Source organism: Lepus europaeus, chromosome 14 (assembly GCF_033115175.1).
Source record: "Lepus europaeus isolate LE1 chromosome 14, mLepTim1.pri, whole genome shotgun sequence".
Lineage (NCBI taxonomy): Eukaryota > Metazoa > Chordata > Mammalia > Lagomorpha > Leporidae > Lepus > Lepus europaeus.
This window is the reverse complement of record NC_084840.1, coordinates 26189647-26209358: the sequence shown is the minus strand read 5'-3', so window position 1 is coordinate 26209358 and position 19712 is coordinate 26189647. Positions and strand designations below refer to the sequence as shown.

At 42.4% G+C, this 19712-nt stretch overlaps 2 protein-coding genes across 4 annotated transcripts in view; one reads left to right on the top strand and one right to left on the bottom strand.

Moving 5' to 3' along the window:
• DTL (denticleless E3 ubiquitin protein ligase homolog) overlaps positions 1-8031 on the bottom strand; it is a 52446-nt gene extending 44415 nt beyond the window's left edge. Inside the window, exons 1-6 of one of the 3 annotated variants that reach the window (XM_062210308.1) lie at positions 7833-8031; positions 6320-6957; positions 2635-2760; positions 1973-2071; positions 654-715; positions 447-567 (exon numbers count right to left, since the gene is read on the bottom strand). In XM_062210308.1, the coding sequence (XP_062066292.1) occupies positions 447-567; positions 654-715; positions 1973-2063 (274 nt within the window). In that variant the 5' untranslated portion in view covers positions 2064-2071; positions 2635-2760; positions 6320-6957; positions 7833-8031. Of the gene's footprint in view, positions 1-446; positions 568-653; positions 716-1972; positions 2072-2634; positions 2761-3741; positions 4484-6319; positions 6958-7832 lie in introns of those variants that run through there. The other 2 variants (XM_062210305.1, XM_062210306.1) reach the window with 2 other exon arrangements.
• A 166-nt stretch (positions 8032-8197) lies between these two features.
• Positions 8198-19712, top strand: part of INTS7 (integrator complex subunit 7) — an 82041-nt gene continuing 70526 nt past the window's right edge. The window contains exons 1-3 of the mRNA XM_062210304.1: positions 8198-8433; positions 16996-17125; positions 17895-18041. Of these exons, the coding sequence (XP_062066288.1) occupies positions 8340-8433; positions 16996-17125; positions 17895-18041 (371 nt within the window). The 5' untranslated portion in view covers positions 8198-8339. The remainder of the gene's footprint in view (positions 8434-16995; positions 17126-17894; positions 18042-19712) is intronic.

Sequence of the window (19712 nt, the reverse complement as noted above, 5' to 3'; positions counted from 1 at the left end):
AGAGAGAGGAGAGACAGACAGATCTTCCATCTGCTGGTTCCCTCCTCAAATGGCTGCAACAGCCAGGGCTTGTGCCAGCTTGAAACCAGGAGCCAGGAGCTTCTTCCAGGTCTCCATGTGGGTGCAGGAGCCAAGGGACTTTGGCCATTATCCATTGCTTTCTCAGGTGCATTAGCAGGGAGCTGGATCAGAAGTGGAGCAGCCAAGTATCGAATCAGTGCCCATATGGGATATGGGATGCCAGCACTTCAGGTCAAGGCTTTAATCCACTGCACTACAGTGCTGGCTCCAAAATCAACTAAATTTCATTAAGGTTTTCAATCACATTAGAATCTCAATTATCTATGTAGGCAAAGTAGCAACTCTGACAGGGGAAAGGGTAGTAACAATTACAGCTTTTCATTTCCCCACTATAAAGGAGGTTAAGAAGACAAGCATAAACCTACCTTTCTCAAACTTGGAAAATGCAACCGACTTTAGGCTACACTGATGACCTTTGCATGTTCCAAGCAGTTCACCAGCTTTTACATCCCAAAATTTGGCTGTTTGATCACCTGCTGCTGTAACCTTTCAAAAATAAGGTAGCACCATTTAATAAAGTAACTCTTTACCAGTGTTCACTCAGATTCCAAAAAAAAACATAAGTCACTTACAAGTTTAAGTTCACCAGGGACCCAGGCCAGGTCAAACACAGCATTCCAATGAGCCATCCATTCTAAACAAAGAAAATGGCCAAGTGTGAAATGTCTACGCACTGTTCTGTAGCAGCCATATCAACAGCAGTTTAAGATTCTTGAAAGTTGTCATGAAGCAACGGTAAGTCAGAAAGGATTTGTGGACTTGGAGACATTGCACATATCCATCATCACATGAGAATTATCATTTGATGTTAAATTCCTTTCCATGAGTTATCTAGTAATACATTCACTGACACGGCTTTCTAAAACATCCTCCAGCTCAACATTCTTCATGATGCTCTCTGAATGGAATTTAACTTTAGTCTGACATTCAAGGTCCTGCACGGTTTGGCTTTTATCTGTTACAAGGCTTATCTCTCACTTATTCTCCAGTTACTTATTCCATCCAAACTACAGGAGGTCTTGAACGATGAGTAATTTTCATTGAATTTAGAGCCAGAGAGCAAGGAATTCAGGGAAGACAAAGTTTATTCTGCTGGGTCAGAGATATACAAAGTGAGCTATGGTCCTAAAAAGTAAGCCATCTTCACAGATCTGTTTTTATTACATTGCTATGTGGGTCAACAAATTTTAAATACATAAAGGCTGAGTATCCCTAATTCAAAAAGTGTGGGACCAGAAGTATATCATATTCTTATTTCTTTATTATATCATATGCTTTCTTATTTCCATGTTTTTGCTACTGCTTTTTTCTATACCTAGAGTGCCTTTCTCCATCTCCACTGGGTTGGTCTTAAATAACACAGTTTAGCTCAAATATTACCATTCTTTGTGAAGAAATTTCTTGGTCTTCTTTATCACATGAAAACTTCCTTTTTGATATCTGTCCTGTTTTTAATGTACTTCTATATCATTATAGTCTGTTTTATTTTCACTATCTCAACACTAACTCACTGGTTCCCAATTATCAGCTTCGTAAGATCAATGGAACTTTGCTTTATATATGGAAAATGCTCAATCAATATAAATATTTGCAAGCAAAGCTTCCCCAACCACATTAAGACACTTAACTTTCTTAAAGACTTTTTTTTTGAATCCTAAAATGTATTTGCTTAACTTTCAGTAAAGGCACTGCCATTAAAAATCATTGTCAGATAGGCAGTCCACCATTTACTTTCAGCCGGTTCTCTTGCCCATCCCTGGTGTGTGCATGCATTTCGGGGAATGAACCAGCAAAATGGAAGTTCTCTCTTTTCCTGTCTTTCAAATAAAATTAAAAAATAAATGAAAGCCTGTGCATAAACAAACCTAAGAAATTACAAATCTACACTTACCCTTGAAGCACTTCTTTTTCAAAGTTTGTGATTCTGTGTTGTACAATCTAACGAAGCCTTCTTCATTGGCAACTGCTAGTATGTGCTCCATATTGGGAGCTAAATAAGAGATCAAAAATTAAATATATAAAGAGCAACAAAAAATTTAGTATAAACAAGAATGTATTAAATAACTCAAAATGACCAAAATTATCTTCAATCTAGAGAAGAGCCAAGTGGCAAATAAGGGGACATGATATAGGCCACCAGCAGGTTGAATCTATCGGTTTTAAATTTACAATCTTTCACCTCTCCTTTCTTAAACATTTAAGGACGTCTGTTTTGTTTCATATATTCACCAATGAATCAGAGACATATGCAACAAGCTCCAAAGGGTAACTGCTGGGTAAATAGTTTTCATAGTAGATGAATCTCTGCAACTCTTTCTGAATGTCAATCAAAAAATATGATGCTATAATAGCCCCATGCTTTAGGAGAAATATACTTAAGTCAATCATGTACAGAGATTAAGGAGATTCTATTACATAAACCAGGAAAGAACAGTTATTAGAAAAACTAACAGTTTATGTTTCTTTGAAAATACAACACTCCAGTATATGTTCCCTCTAAATACGACAGAAGTCATTTCTTTTCAAGCCTAGCTTAAATGGTAATTCTCTTACCAGAAGAGAAAGTGCATCCAAAAGGAGGAACTGGGACTCCCGTTTCTCCATAAGAAGTGTGCTCATCATTACAAGTGCATTGATAACCAGTTAGAAGGGATTGTAGAGGGTACTGTGAAGACCATCCTAAAACAACACAATTCTTCATATAATTCCAATAAAGCATCACATTTCAGAACTTTTAAATATACCGAAGTAAATATTTTTTCTTAAAAAGCTTTTACTCATACATTTAACATGGATCTACTATCTATACAGTGTTCTACAACACAGTTGCTAGTATCTTCTCATGGGGTCCTATGGAAGAAATTAAGGAGCACTCCCAACTTCTGGTGAGGTACAGCTCTAGATTTACCACCTTAAGTGGAGACTCTCACTAACATATTAAGATTGGAAGAAACAAGTGTTCTTTGCACAGTAAAAAGATCTTACCCTTTCTTCTATCAAAGAGACAACCAAAAAAAGCATTGCCATTAAAAGCATTTCATTAAAAGTCCCTTCAATGAAAATTTTATTATTTTTGTAGTCTCTAAATTAACAGTACTACAAACTCTACAGTACTACAATCACTAGCAACATAGTCCAATGCCCAGAGTTAAAGAAAACAACGTACCACATGCCTGCTATGGCCCATCACATATATTACCAAGTAAACACAAATTTTACTTTTTTTTCTTTTACAATACTAAAATTCTAAGTTTCTAAAATATTAAGAACAACAAATTATGGTAGATTAAAGCTTACTAGAGGGCCCGGCACTATGGCACAGTGGGTAAAGCCACTGCCTGCGGTGCCAGCATCCCATATGGGCACTGGTTCAAGTCCCAGCTGCTCCACTTCTGATCCAATTCTCTGCTATGGCTGGGAAAGCAATAGATGATGGTCCAGGTGCTTGGGCCCCTGCTCTCGCATGGGAGACCCAGAAGAAGCTCATGGCTTCGAATCGGCCCAGCTCCGGCCATTGCAGCCATCTGGGGAGTGAACCAGCAGATGGAAGATCTCTCTCTCTCTGCCTCCCTGTAACTCTACCTTCCAAATAACTAAATCTTAAAAAAAAAAAAAAAAAGCTTACTAGAGAAATTTTAAAGTAAAGCATTATATTCTTACTTCTAGAAGACATTCAGTTATCCCTGACAGCGGGGGGTGGGGGGTGTCTTTAGAGGAGGTCTTGAAAGATGAGTAAATTTTCATTGGATTTAGAGCCAGAGAGCAAGAAATTCAGGGAAGACAGTTTATTCTGCTGGGTCAGAGATATGCAAAGTGAACTATGGTTCTAAAAAGTAAGCTTCACAGATCTGTTTTTATTACACTGATATGTAGATCAACAAGTTTTAAATACATACAGGCTGAGTATCCCTAATTCATCTGCATAGACTTCACTGGCTGAACATCTCCAAATCCAAAAATCTGAAACACAAAATGTTCCCAAACCCAAAACTTTTTCAGCATCATGTGGATTGTGGAACATTTCAGATTTTTGCATTAGGAATGCTATCTTGTAAAACATTCATTCAACCAATAATGACTAAAAACCAAATGCTCATCAAGCACCAGAAGAAAAAAATGAGTTTATAATCTACTGAGATCTTCTTAAACACTTTTTAAACATCTTTCTAACACTTTAGGGTACATTCTTTTTCATCAAAAGCACTGTTTGGAGAAGACAGTTTGACAAAACCTCTGAGACACCTAGTTTTAAATGTTCCTAGATAACCACAAGAATCAGTAGAAATAGGTAACAAAATGTGACCCAGGGGCTGGCTTTGTGGCACACTAGGTTAAGCCTCTGCCTGCAACACCGGCATCCCAAATGGGTGCTGGTTCAAGACCCAGCTGCTCCACTTCCCATCCAGCTCCTTGCTAATGCACCTGGGAAAGCAGCTCAAGATGGCCTAAGTCTTTGGTTCCCTATACCCATGTGGGAAATCCAGAAGCAGCTCTTGGCTCCACGCTTTGGCCAGGCCCAGCTCCAGTCATTGCAGCCACTTAGTGAGTGAACCAGCCAATGGAAGATACTCTTTCTCTCTCCTCCTTTCTCTGTAACTCTTTCAATTAAAAATAAATAAATCTTAAAAAAAAAAAAAGTAATACAGGTTTAGCAATGAGGCATTACCTTGTTATTTCAATGTCAGATATCACTGTCAATAAGCTGTTAAACACCACTAAACAAATGCAATGATTAGTTGTGTTGCATTCACAAATATCCACTTACAGAATAAATTTAAAAACAAAAGCCTCTGCCTAAGGTTATGCAAATACACACTTGTGGTATGGGGTTAAAAAAAAAAAAAAACCCTAATGATGGAGATGATGGAGATAGATAAATTCAAAAGGATATCTTGCTGGAATTGAAGATAACATGTTCTGGAAAACCCAACTTTTTACAGTTAAACAGACTCTAAAATTCTGCGTATTTGGATTAAAATCCAAACAAACACTGAGAAACAACCTCAAGTGGCTTAGTGAGAAGACTCTGCCTGTCCCTCCACTTCTGTAATTCTCGTAACACACCTTTATTGATGGACCACCTTAAGCTATTTTTGGACTATTATTGTGCTATGACATGAACTTGTAATACTTTCTCCCATAACATTCATTTAGAAAAGGCTTTTATTTATTCAATGTACAACTTAAGGCCGGGTTACATGTAACTTTACCAAGAAGCATACAAATACACAAGAGTTTTTGGAGAACTAATTTCCACATATACAATACACACACACATATATATACATGTGTATATATATATATACACACACACATACATACATATATATGCATTTCTAAAACTGACCTGAGAAGGCTGAGGTACATCTTTCTCTACCTTCATCATTTCCTTTAACAAAGAAAAAAAAAGGCATTCCCCATTCCCCAACTATATACCTTACGCTGACTCAAGGTATAAAAACTTCTAGGTATCAATTAAATATTTTTAAGTAAAACCGAAAGCCTTCTAGTATCCCACCTGAGATAACTGGATCATTTATTTAAGAATAGCACCACAAACACACAAATCCACCTTTAAAACATGTACTTTCAATAAAAGTTACTTTTTAATAATTACTCATCAAAACTGATCATTTTTTTTTATCAATCACATACTAAAAACTGTTAATGAAAATTAAACCCAGGAGAAACATTTAACATTAAAGCCTTATGATAACAGAAAACAGCAATTTAAATGTACTTTTGGACACAGAAGGACAAGATAGGATTATCAGTAAAAGGACTTTTCAAGTAAACAATGACTTATACTAGGACAAATTCTGTAGGAGAAATACAGTATAGAAATAACTTCAAGAGAAAAAAGCAACTGCATAGAATATTCTACAGTTAAGGAAGAGTTTATTCATATTTTTAAATAGATGATGTGATTATTAAATCAGTATTCATTCTACCAAATACATTTAAAAGAGTTAGTATTTTTAAGATGTCAGTGCTCACAATATAGCCACAAATCATACTCTTAGCATCTATTTAAACTGGTGATAAAAATTCTGATTCCTCTTTTAAAACAATGGGGCTACTCCTGTAGGTCACACAGGAGGTTTGGAAGGCAAATTTTGTTTGGTTTTGGGAATTTGCATTTCAGATGCTCACAGGACAAAGTGGGTGGGGATCAACCCATACAGCTTTTTCAGAAATGAATCTAAAACATAGGTAGGAAATTAAAGGTTATACGTACTAGTTTAAGAAGTCCTAGTTATGGCTGTGATATCCATGGCAATAGGCCAAAGGGGCCAAGGATGGAACACTAACATTTAAGGATAAGGAGAAGATAACTGAATATTTAAATGGGCAACACATAATGAGTGAATTTCAGTGCTTACCACATTAACAATGAATGAGTACTCATGAATAGGAGAGGAAGGAGAAAAAGTAGACAGATGTATTGGAGAATTAGGAGAAAATCTGTCACAAAATAAAGGCTCAATAGTTTGCCCCAGGTCACACGAAAAGTAAGGAGTGGAGTTGTAATTAAAACCCAGGCAGTTAACTCCAAGACAATCGCATTCTTAACCACCGTGCTGTACAGCCCTCCATGACACAGAGGACAGAGAAGGTACTCAGCAAGGTCCTAGGAGAGACAGAGAGAGAAGGATTTAGAGTGTAATCACAAAGATTATTTCAGAGGCAAGAGGGAAAGCATGAAGGTTTTAGATTTGGAGTAGGAAGTGCAGGGAATCACTCTTCAGTCTTATCAACATTCATTTTTAGACCCATCCCTTAAATAAAAAGTTCCTTTCTCAGTCTTTCCTTTATCTTTGTCTTTTCCTCCACATGGTTTCCAGGGGCAGGGGGACCTCTGGGTATTGCACACTTCTAAAAAAAAAAAAAAAAGAGATTTCATTTCCGTCCCGGGTTAGTCTAGAGAGTTAACCCCTATTTCAGAAAAGTATCAAAAATTTCAGGTCGATGATACCCAAACCTAAGCTCAAATCTCCTTGTGCCAGTGACTTAACTCTTATAACCTAGAGAATCGCAGAAAATGAGCTGGATTTCTACAGGCGGACACGGGAATAGGGACAACTTAACGCTGCAAAAAAGAAAAACAAAACGTTTTGATTTCATTTCTGAAAATATTTCTTTCCGGACATCCAACAAATCTAGAATAATATACTTCAACCTATTAACCGCGGCCGTCCCCGGGGGACGCGATTAGGGGCATCTTTGACGCTACAGTTCGGAATTTTTATGGCTGTGTGGAAAGTGGGGGGGGAGGCTGCATTTCGACCCGGCGGAGAGCAGATGTCCTGTCCTCTCTGCCCGACCGAGGTCCTCCGCAGCGCTCACGTTCGCTGCGATCACAAATAGTGAGGTTCTCCGGGGTTCTACCACGAACTAACGGGCTAACTAATGGATCCGAGCCTGGACGGTCTCACGGAGCTGCTGAGAGAACACATGGCATGCGTTTCCCAGTTAACGCGCAATATAGACGTAAGCCATAAGGGCCGGCCTCCGTCCCTCCTTCCCTCGGCCTACACCACGATGCAAAACGCCCGTTCGCGACCAAAAATGTCCCGCAGGAACGCGCGCCCCGCTTTCTTCGGCACTCCTCGCGAACACCAACCCCGTCCCGCCGTGGGAGAACTCGGAAGCGGGGACCTCGGGCTGGAGTCGGCCCCGATCCAAGGCGGCGTGTGTTTGGGGGGAGGAATCCCGCCAGCGAGCAGCAGCGGTTGAAGACCGTTACTCACCATTCCTCAGAACGCCAAGCTGGGGCTGGCGGAGCACCGAATTGAAGAGCATGAGGGCCGAAGGAAGAGGCTCAAGTGAGAGAAAAGCCGTGAAAACGCCCCCCGAACCCAGCAGAAGCCGCAGCTTGCGCCCCTCGCAGCGCGACTCGTTTTTGCCTCCAACTCCCGCCACTGGGAGCCCCGGCCGCCAAACTCCGCGCCAAACTGACGTCACACGCTCTGATTGGCTCCCGGGGCGGCGTCCGGCCGTCTCAGAGTCACTTCCCCCTTGGAATCCCCGCCTCCTTTTCTCCCAGCCGCGGGAACCCAGGGTTCGGGAGCTCCCTGAGCGCCTGCGCGGGGGGCCGCAGAGGCGCCGGCGAACCGCGGGGTGACCGGGGCGCATGCGTAGCACGGCTTGACAGAGCGCGGAGGAAAAATCCGCGAGAAGGCGGCAGGAGAAGATGGCGGTGCTGGGGCAGAGTTTGCGATCTGTCTGACTGGGCTAGTCGAATAACTATTCGGGTCATGGCGTCAAACTCAACTAAGTCATTCCTGGCCGATGCCGGCTATGGCGAACAGGAACTGGATGCTAACTCTGCTCTTATGGAATTGGACAAAGGTATTCGAAAGAGCGGGCTGAGCGGGGGACCGGGCGTGGGGGAAGTGGCGCCGCCAGGTGGTGGCAGCCTCTGGAGGGGCTGGGAAGGCGCATGCGCGCAGCCTCGCTGGGCGGGCGGCGCCTGTGCTTTTTCTGGGGCCAGAGCTTTGGCCCCCTCCGGATCCTGCAGGAGAATTGCAGGGTCGCCCGATGGACTTTGCGTCCGCTGAACCTGCAGCGAGCTCTAGGGAGGGTCCCATTTTGACTGCTTGAGGGCACAGTCCCCCGATTTTCCAAACAGCGAAAGTGGCTAGTTCCTAAAAAACACCAAGTTGAAATTGTGAAAATATTCTTGAGTGCTTCTTGCAGTTGCGACCAGGTCTTCATCACGACTTTGGCACTGACTTTGTAGCTCTTTGATTTCCGCAGCTCTGTGGCCTGCGGGTTACAAGGTAGGTTAAAAATGACCAAGATCACCCGAAAAGCATGGCCTGTGCTCACTCCCTGGACACAAGTTGCATGAGTTCGGTTTCCTTACAGGGGGCAGCTTGGCGTAGTAGAAGGAACTTTGGGGTTCGACTGAGTTGAAACCCAGTTCTGCTCATTTTGTCATCTTGGACGAGTCACCTAACTGCACCTAGCCTCCACTTACTGTCTGCTAAGTGGGTCCAGTACCACTGAGCTGGAGAGATTTGTAATTATTAAGTGATATAATTGTATGCAAAAGAAGCATTTATTAAATGCTGAAGAGGTACGCTTTTCTTTATAGATGTGACTATAGGAGGCAAGGCGAATATTTATTAGTGAAGAACTCGAGTATGAACATGGACCCTTTGATTTAGTATACTTCAAGGATTTCTGTTGCATAGGGGAAGTATTTTATCAGCTGATGTACACTTAATATTTGATTATGTGTAGCCCGTGTATTATCAGAGAACTGGACTGCAAGTCAGAAGGATCTTTTTTTTTTTTTTTTAAGATTTATTTGTTTAATTGAAAGTCAGAGTTACACAGAGAGAGGAGAGGCCAAGAGAGAGAAAAGTCTTCCACCTGATGGTTCACTCCCCAATTGGCCGCAGGGCTGGAGCTGTGCCGATCCAAAGCCAGGAGCCTCTTCCGGATCTTCCACGCAGATGCAGGGGCCCAAGTTCCTTGGGCCATCTTTTTACTGCTTTTCCAGGCCATAGCAGAGAGCTGAATGGGAAGAGGAGCAGCTGGGTCTCAAACCGGTGCCCATATGGGATGCCAGCGCTGCAGGCCAGGGCCTTAAACCTCTGTGCCACAGCACTGGCCCCAGAAGGATCCCTTTAAGTCCACCTGGAGCCCCTTCCCAGCTCTTTTGATGGTTGCCTAGTGACTTTTTGAGGCCCCTCCCTTTTTTAAACTGAAGATGTTCTCTAGCACATCGGTCCAACTGGTCCACAGTGCCGGCCTCTCTCTCTCTTTTTTTTTTAATCCTCATAAGGCATCTTTTTCTTTTTTTAAAAAGATTTATTTATTTGAAAGGCAGAGCTAACAGAGAGTCAGAGAGGGAGGGAGGTCTTCCATCCACTGATTCACTCCCCAAATGGCTGCAACAACTGGGGCTGGACCAAGCCAAAGCCAGGAGCCCAGAGCTGCTTCTGGGCTTCCCATGTGGGAGCAGGGGCCCAAGGACTTGGGCCATCTTCCGCTTTCCCCGGGCACATTAACAGAGAGCTGGATCAGAAGTGGACTCAAACCAGCGCCATATGGGATGCCAGCACAGCAGGCGACAGCTTTATCCACTGTGCCACAGTGCCTGTCCACAAATTGTTTTTGATCTCTGTGGGAATAAATGGGTGCTATTTTAAAGTTGACTTAATTTCATTCCTTCAGGATGTAGTTGGTAACACAGGAAAAGAATCATTCATATAACAGCTTTTCTTTCATTCAACAAATATTTACTGACCACCTACACTGTGTTAGACATTGTACTCAGAGTTTGGGCTGTATCAGTGAGCAAGACAACTTTAAGGAGTACACATTTCAGGGCCAGTGTTGTGACGTGGCTGGAGTACTGGTTTGAGTCCCCTACTGCTCTGCTTCCAATCCGTCTCCCTGCTGATGCACCTGAGAAGGCAGCCAGTGATGGCCCAAGGACTTAGGCCCCTGCTACCCACGTGGGAGACCCAGATAGAGTTCTAAGCTCCTGGCTTCAGCCTGACCCAGACCTGGTGTTATAACCATTTGGGGAGTAAACCTAGGAAGATCTGTCTCTTGCTCCTTCTCTGTCATTCTACCTTTCAAATAAATAGCTCTTTACAAAAAAAAAAAAAAGAAGAAGAAGCTCAAATTCAAATGTGGGAGACAGAGCTAGATCAAACATGACCTTGGTCAGGACAAAAAGTTGGTTTTTATGCAAAGTGCAGTGGGAGGACATTGAAAATTACAAGCTGATAGCCTTGCCGACTAACCTGTGAAAACCAAGCATATAAGCAAACAACACTAGTATGATCAAATACAAGTTACATTTACCTGACACATTTCAGAAGATAATCGTTGGTACCCACTGCAGGCATTATAAAGGACATGTCTCAAACTTTCTTACTACTGTAACTTTTTTTTTTTTTTTTTTGGACAGGCAAAGGGGATAGAGAGAGAAAGGTCTTCCTTTTTGCCGTTGGTTCACCCTCCAATAGCCGCCGCAGCCGGCGCATTGTGCTGATCCGAAGCCAGGAGCCAGGTGCTTCTCCTGGTCTCCCATGCGGGTGCAGGGCCCAAGCACTTGGGCCATCCTCCACTGCCTTCCCAGGCCATAGCAGAGAGCTGGCCTGTAAGAGGGGCAACCAGGATAGAATCTGGCGCCCCAACTGGGACTAGAACCCAGTGTGCTGGCGCGGCAAGGCAGAGGATTAGCCTGTTAAGCCACGGTGCCGGCCACTAATGTAACTTCTTTTTTTTTTTTTTTTTTTTGACAGGCAGAGTGGACAGTGAGAGAGAGATACAGAGAGAAAGGTCTTCCTTTGCCGTTGGTTCACTCTCCAATGGCCGCTGCGGCTGGCGCACTGCGGCTGGCGCACCACGCTGATCTGAAGCCAGGAGCCAGGTGTTGATCCTGGTCTCCCATGGGGTGCAGGGCCCAAGCACTTGGGCCATCCTCCACTGCACTCCCTGGCCACAGCAGAGAGCTGGCCTGGAAGAGGGGCAACCAGGACAGAATCCAGAGCCCCGACCGGGACTAGAACCCGGTGTGCCGGCGCCGCAAGGCGGAGGATTAGCCTGTTGAGCCACGGCGGCGGCCGTAACTTCTTAGTCAAAGCATTTTTGTCCTGATTTGATAAAACTTAGGCAAGATCTCTTTCACCCTGGGGGAAGAGGAATCTCTGAAATGATATCACCCAGCTTATCTGCTTTCTGCAAGGTTGGCCTTGGACTGCTCAAGTGACCCCAATGGAGAAGAGAGTGGTGACTCTTACTGCCTTTGTCGCAGCTGGTGCAGGGCCAGCAGAGTTGCCACTGGAGGTGCTGTCAAACTCAGTGCTCCATAGAAAGCTCGATGGTGTGCTTATGGAAATTTTGAGATAGAAAGATGATTCGGGTCGTTATACCATCACCTCACGTGTTTTCTAGGACAGCTGAATTGTCTGTGCAGAAGACCACACATTGCCATTACAGTATCCACATAGACAGAAATGCAGTTGGTTATGATAAATAAAGGTAGGGCTTTTCTGGAAGTATCTCCATAAAACCTCTTGAAGAGAATGACTAATTCCATGCTGTGTAACGGATTCAGGAGTGGGCATTTGACACACACTGAATCAGATTCTTTCTATTGAAAATCTCTACTACCAAACCAAACTTAGTTCTTGACAGTGTTGAGAAGTAGCCCTGTAGAATCATGTAGAATTGAAGCCAAAGTCAGACTTTTTGCAATTTAAAGCTACATAAAAACTGTGTTAGAAAGAGCACCAAGTATGGCTGGTGATCTCTTTTTGGACCATGAACTTATCCAAAAATTCCCTGGCCTTTCTTCAGTTCTTAGAAAACAGTACCTCTATGTATGGATAAGATCTACTATTTTGTAATTTATAAAGCAAGCCATTAAATATTCCTACAAGTTGGTATTCATAAACTAAAATCACTTTGTTTAGGATTCTAAATCAATATTCTATCTACCCACACATTGCATACAGTATTGTGTGCCTCTTACCATGTGCATTTACAGACAATTCCTGGAATTGGCAAGAAGGATGACCTTTATTAATGCCTTATTAGTTGCGTTAACTGTTATTTTAGTTCCTATTTCTGCCCTTAAAATATAAATTAAGGCTGTGAATTACCAATTTTTAGGCAGTAGATTGTTACCTTATAATTATTTTGAGATTGTTTTGTGTGATTAAAACAAGGAGGTGATCAAAAAGTCTAATCGCTCACTTAGTAGGAAGCAGACTTCTATGTAATCAAAGTTTGAGTTGTAACAGTGAGAGGTTTTTGGAGACATGGTTTAATTAACATAGCAGAGCTCCAGAGTGCTAACAGGCAGTGCCAGTGTTGGCTAGAGAGGATCCAGAGAATAGTTTAAAGGCTACCAGAAGGTAGCCATGCTGCAGCCTAAGCTCCTCGGTTTTGAAATCTTAGGATTATATATTGTGTTTTGGAGCCCAGTAGTGGACCACATATACTTAATTACTGACTGCTGGGTTGGCCAAACTACTCAAATAGAGTTTATTAAGTGCGTAGTCTTGCATCTGGCTTCTTTCACTCAGCATCATGATTTTTTTTTTTTTTTTTTTTTTTTTTTTTTGGACAGGCAGAGTTAGACAGCGAGAGAGGGAGACAGAAAGAAAGGTCTTCCTTCCGTTGGTTCACCTCCCAAATGGCCACTACGGCCAGCGCTGCGCCGATCCGAAGCCAGGTGCTTCTGGTCTCCCATGCAGGTGCAGGGCCCAAGCACTTGGGCCATCCTCTACTGCCCTCCCAGGTCACAGCAGAGAGCTGGACTGGAAGAGGAGCAACCGGGACAGAACCGGTGCCCCAACCGGGACTAGAATCCGGAGTACCGGTGCCACAGGCAGAGGATTAGCCTAGTGAGCCATGGCGCCAGCCAGCATCATGATTTTGAAGCAGTTTTATGTGGTTAAAATAAGGAGAAAATCAATGTATGGTTTCACAAATCGCTAAATTGGAGTTCACCACGTGGTTAATATGCCTCGTCTTATCAAGTGTGTTCACTGTGAGATTTGTTCTCATATGCTCTCCGTATGTAAACATTATGGACAAGGAGGGAAAATCTCTTGATCCTCTTATTTTAACCACAGGTGTCATATTAAGTCATAGTTCTGATGAGGTATATTGTAGCATTCTGGTGGCTAGGGATCACAATCCATGTTCTTACCTCACTCACAAAAAATATGTAAATATTGGGATCATCAAAGTTATATAACAGGGATCCACCTCTGTTGTCACATGAATCAGTATTGGTTTCTTTTTAATTGCTGAGTAGTGGTTCATTGTATGAATATATTACATTTTGTTTATCCATTCATGAATATGAACATTTGGATTGTATCTAGTTTGGGTCTGTTTTGAATAAAGCTGTGTGTGCATTGGCCTACAGGTCTTTAATGTATATTTACCTTTATTAAGAAAGAGCTAGAGTGTTTTTCCAAAGAAGCATATAATTTTTGCATTCCCATCATGAATATATGAGAGTTATGGTTGCTCCATAGCCTCATTATCACTTGATATTGTCAGTCTTTTTACAGTTTTTTTTTTTTTTGCCATTCTAGTGGATATGTAATGGTATTTTATTGCAATTTTAAATTTTCATTTCCTTGATAATTAGCAGTGTTGAGCATCCATTCATGTACTTATGTTTGCCATCTATATTTCTCCCTTACTGAAATTTTGCTTTAAATTGTGTACATTTCAAAAACTGCGTTGGCTTATTAAGTAAGTTCTAAAAACTATGATTGAAATTTCTTTTCTTAAAGATTTATTTATTTTACTTGAAAGACAGGGTTACAGAGAGGGAGAGGCAGAGGCAGAGAGAGAGCTTCCATCCACTGGTTTACTCCCCAAATGGCTATGATGCCTGGAGCTGGGCCAATCCGAAGCCAGGAGCCAGGAGCTTCTTCTGGATCTTCCTTGTGGGTACAGGGGCCCAAGGAGTTGGACCATCCTCTACTGCTTTCCCAGGCACATCAGAAGGGAGCTGGATTGGAAGTGGAGCAGCCCGGACTGAACCGTCACCCATATGGGGGTGCCAGCACTGCAGGAGGCATATTAACCCGCTATGGCCCCTGGATGAAATTCTTTATCATTTTTTATAAAAGATTTAATTATTTATTTGAAGGCAGAAATACAGAGGCAACGGGAGGGATGGAGGGAGGGAGCAGTTGAGAGGTCTTCTATCTACTGGTTCACTCTCCAGATGGCCACAATGGCCGAAGCTACACTGATCTGAAGCCAGGAGCCTCCTCCAGGACTCCCACATTGCTGCAGGGGCCCAAGGATTTAGACCATCTTCCACTGCTTTCCTAGGCCATAGCAGGGAGCTGCTTCAGAAGTGGGACTTAATCTAGCGCCCGTGTGGGATGACAGCATTGCAGGTGGTGGCTTTACCTGCTCAGCTACAGCGCCTACAGCGCGGGCCTCTATCATCTGTTTTGTAAACATTTTCTCACAGTGTGTGGCTTTCCTTTTCTTCCTTTCTTCTTGCCATCTATGGCCTGATCCCTGCTCACAGAATCTTTGTTTTCTTTCTTTTTGAAAAACTTTAGTTTATTTGAAGGCAGAGAGAAAGACAGGTAGAGATAACGTCCATTCACTGGCTCACTCCCCAAATGTCCACAACAGTCAAGGCTGGGCCAGACTGTAACATGGAGCTTAGAACTCATTCCAAGTACTTGAGCCATTGTTTACTGCCTCCCAGGTACACAATAGCAGAAAGTTGGATTGGAAGCAGAGCTAGGACTTGAACCTAGAACTCTGATATAGGATCTAGGCATCCCATGTGGCATCCTAACCGCTGTGACAATTGACTGTCCCCTTTTCATTTTTTTTTAAGATTTATTTATTTATTTATTTGAAAAGTAGAAAGGAGAAACAGAGAGAGAAAAAAGAGGGAGATACTCCTTCTGCTGGTTCACTCCCCAGATAGCCTCAGTGAGCCAGGCAGGGCCAGACTGAAGCCAGGAGCTTCTTCCTGGTCTCGCACATGGGTACAGGGCCCAAGGACCTGGGCCATCCTCCGCTGCTTTCCTAGGTACATTAGCAAAGACCTGGATCTGAAGTGGAGCTGCTGGAGGCTGGAACTGGCACCCATAGGGGTGCAGGTGCTGCAGGCAATGGCTCTAACCCATTGTGCCACAGCGCTGCCCCCTCCCTTTTAATTTTTAAGATTTATTTATTTATTTATTAACAGTATCTTTTCAGGAGTGATTTTTTAATTTTGATGGAACTAAACTTAATACCTTTTTGTTTTATGGGTCATACTTTTTGTGTTTTATCTAAGAATTCTTTGCCTAACCCACACTCCTAAAGATTTTCCCTGTTTTCTTTTGCACAGTTTGTAATCTCAGTTCTTGTATTCAAGCCTGTCGTTCATTCTGAGTTGATTCTTGTATGTGGTGTAAGTTAAAGATTGAGCTTCACTGTTTTCTTTTTGGTGTGGGTATCCAGTATTTTCCAGAATCATATATTAGAAGGTTATCTGCCACGTGCTAGATCACTTTTTTGAGATCATCCTTCCTAGTATTCGGTGGTGTAAATGTTTCTTAAAGTTCTGCTTTGGCTGCATCCCACGGATTGCGCTTTCATTTTCATTCTGTTTGAAATACTTTTCTAATTTTCCTTTTTTTAAAAAAAAGATTTATTTATTTGAAAGTCAGAGTTACACAGAGAGAAGGAGAGGCAGAGAGAGAGAGAGGTTTTCCATCCCCTGATTCACTCCCCAGTTGGCTACAATGGCCGGAGCTGTGCCAATCTGAAGCCAGGAGCTTCTTCCGGGTCTCCCATGCGGGTGCAGGGGCCCAAGTGCTTAGGCCAACTTCTACTGCTTTCCTAGGCCACAGCAGAGAGCTGGATAGGAAGTGGAGCAGCTGGGACCCGAACCAGCACCCATATGGATGCTGGCACTGCAGGCGGCGGCTTCACCTGCTATGCCATTGTGCCAGCCCCTCTAATTTTCCTTTGATTTCTTCTTTCACCAAGGGTTATTTAGAAGTACATTGTTTAATTTCCAAGTATTTGGGAATTTTCTCATTATTTTTCTCATTGATTTCTAATTTAATTCCATTGCAGTCAAAGAACATACATAGTATGGTTTTGATCCCTTTAACTTTTGAAATTTATTTTATGGCCCTGAATATTCTTTATCAACTGTTAGCGTTTAAAAAAATTGCTCCTCTTTCATTGGTATATATCTAAAAGTGGCAACTTACCAAATTGCTAGTTTATTACTGTTTTTATTGGTCAAAGGGTATTGAGGTACAGATGTATTTTACCTAATTAGTACGAATGATTAATTGTTATTTTAGTGTGTAATGAGTTGTTGTTTGCTAGTTTTGTTTTGTGAACGCAAATTTGCAAGCTCTTCTCCCTTCTGTGTGCTTTTCATAGGCCTGAGATCTGGCAAACTTGGTGAGCAATGTGAAGCAGTTGTTCGTTTTCCCAGACTGTTTCAGAAGTATCCATTCCCTATTCTCATCAATTCTGCATTCCTAAAGTTAGCTGATGTTTTCAGAGTTGGGTAAGTGTTTTTAAAGACTCCATGTCCTGAGGCACCTTGTTTGTATTTCTCTGTTTTGTGTTGTTTTTTTTTTTTTTTTTTTTTTTTTGTCTTTTAGGACTTCTCTATGGTTAGTTAGGACTTCAGTGGATGCACGGGGCAGTGTGCACACTTATGTATGAGATTCAATGACATTTTAGCAAAAATGAAGAGTATAACTCAATACTTTATTCTTTGTTGAGAAGGATAAATCAAATCAAGACAATTTGTGTAGATAGTTTTGAGAAGTTTCTGATTTCGTTTTCTAACTTACTTTATAACATAGATGCATATCAGAGAAGTGCCTAAAACACGTAAGTGCAGAATAAATACCTGTTTCCTTTTTTCTCTCCATACCATTTCCTCTCCCACTTCTATCGTCTCCATGCACTTGCGCGTATACCAGGTCAGACCTGAAGGAGAAGAAAGAAGGATGGTTAGCTGGAGAGAGGAGGAGCTCCATCTGCCTCCTGGGCTTGGGTGTCCTGTGGTTGGGATATTGATGGCTCCAGGGCTTCCCGTCGTGGCACTGCCATTTGGTGTCTCGCAGTAGGACTGCAGGCAAAGCTAACTGCTGATGCTTAGTTTCCACCCAAGCTGCAGGTTGGGTAACTCTTTTCGTGGAGAGACGAATAATGATAAGGTTGAAAAACATTGCCTGTTGCTAAAACTTAATGTCGTTAATATTGCTTTCATCTCAAATGTTACTTTCCTGAAGTGGCCTGATTTCTTTTCTTTCTGGTTTTCCTAGAAACAATTTCCTGAGGTTGTGTGTTCTTAAAGTTACTCAACAAAGCGAGAAGCATCTGGAGAAGATTCTAAATGTGGATGAATTTGTGAAGAGAATCTTCTCGGTGATTCATAGTAATGATCCTGTGGCGAGAGCCATCACACTCCGGTATACCATGTTGCTATGATGATTCCTACAAGATGTTTAAGCTGTGATTGTGTACCCCAATGGCAGTGTATTTACTTTCTTTGTGTTGAATATTAAGGATTTTTTTTTTGACTGAGATGCATGCAAAAATATCTTTACCATCTCTGTCTGTGATACTATGTTGATCATAAATTGTTGCCTAACTTATGTATAAAACATTTTTCTGTTTAGTTGGGTGTTCTGATCAAATAACTCAGTGGATCTCAACACAGCCTAGCCTCGGCTCCTTTTGAACGTTTGCCCTCCTGACCTTGTTATTACTGTTCCCTGTCAGTTTTCTGTATTCATCCTTGGTTATATGCTCATTTTCGCATGTGATAATTTATATCTGGACTCACTGGAGAGTACCAGATAAAATCACTTCAGTTTTTTTAGCCTTTGCTTTTCTTCCTTCACACTTTTTTTGAAGACTTATTTGTTTATTTGAAAGGCAGAGTAATGGGGTCGGGGCAGAGTGAGGAAGCATGCGAGAGGAGATCTTCCATCCACGTGTTCACTTCCCAAATGGCCCCAACAACCAAGGCTGGACCAGGTCGAAGCCAGAAGCTAGGAGTTCTTTCTGGGTCTCCCACGTGGTTGGCCAGGGCCCAAGTACTCGGGATGTCATCTGCTGCTTCCCCAGGTGCATTATCAGGGAGCTGGATCAGAAGTGGAGCTGCTGCGACTCAAACTGGCACACCAATATGGAACGCCAGGGTTGTAGGCAGTGGTGTAACCCACTGCGCCGTAATGTTAGCCCCTGGATTTCATTTTATGAACTCAACTTTTGTCAGTTAATACTAATGTGTTTATATAGGCTCAAAATAAAATCTGGAAGAACATATCCTGCTGAAGGATTATTTTGGTCAGGGGTAATTGGGTTATGGGTATGGTTTACAAGAGACTTTTCTGTGTGGTTTTGTAATGTTTGAATTGTTTCCATAAGCAATGCATTTTGTTTTTATCAGAAGACAATAAGAAGAGGAATTATATAATTTAACTGACAGAATAAATTTAATAAAAAATTTAGAGCTAGTCTGAATGTTTTGAAAAGAATGTACATAGATAAATATTTTGTTGATTTTGTATGTTTGCTCTTCTCTAAGTTACAGCATTTGAGCTTTGTATCTCTCAGTTCTTCCCTTAAGAATTGTTATCGGCCGGTGCCACGGCTCACTAGGCTAATCCTCCGCTTGCGGCGCCAGCACCCCGGGTTCTAGTCCCGGTCGGGATGCCGGGTTCTAGTCCCGGTCGGGATGCCAGATTCTGTCCAGGTTGCTCCTCTTCAGTCCAGCTCTCTGCTGTGGCCCGGGAAGGCAGTGGAGGATGGCCCAAGTGCTTGGGCCCTGTACTCGCATGGGAGACTAGGAAAAAAACCTGGCTCCTGGCTTCAGATCAGCGCAGTGCGCTGGCCGCAGTGTGCCGGCCGCAGCGGCCATTGAGGGGTGAACCAACGGAAAAGGAAGACCTTTCTCTCTGTCTCTCTCTCACTGTCCACTCTGCCTGTCAAAAAAAGAATTGTTATCGGTAACACCAGTGATATCTAGACAGCTTCCAAAAAGATGAGATTGAAATTGGACTTTTCAGTAGTAACATTCAGTGTAAAAAGTATTAAAGGCACAGAATTTGAGCTCAGAATTGTAGATATGGTCC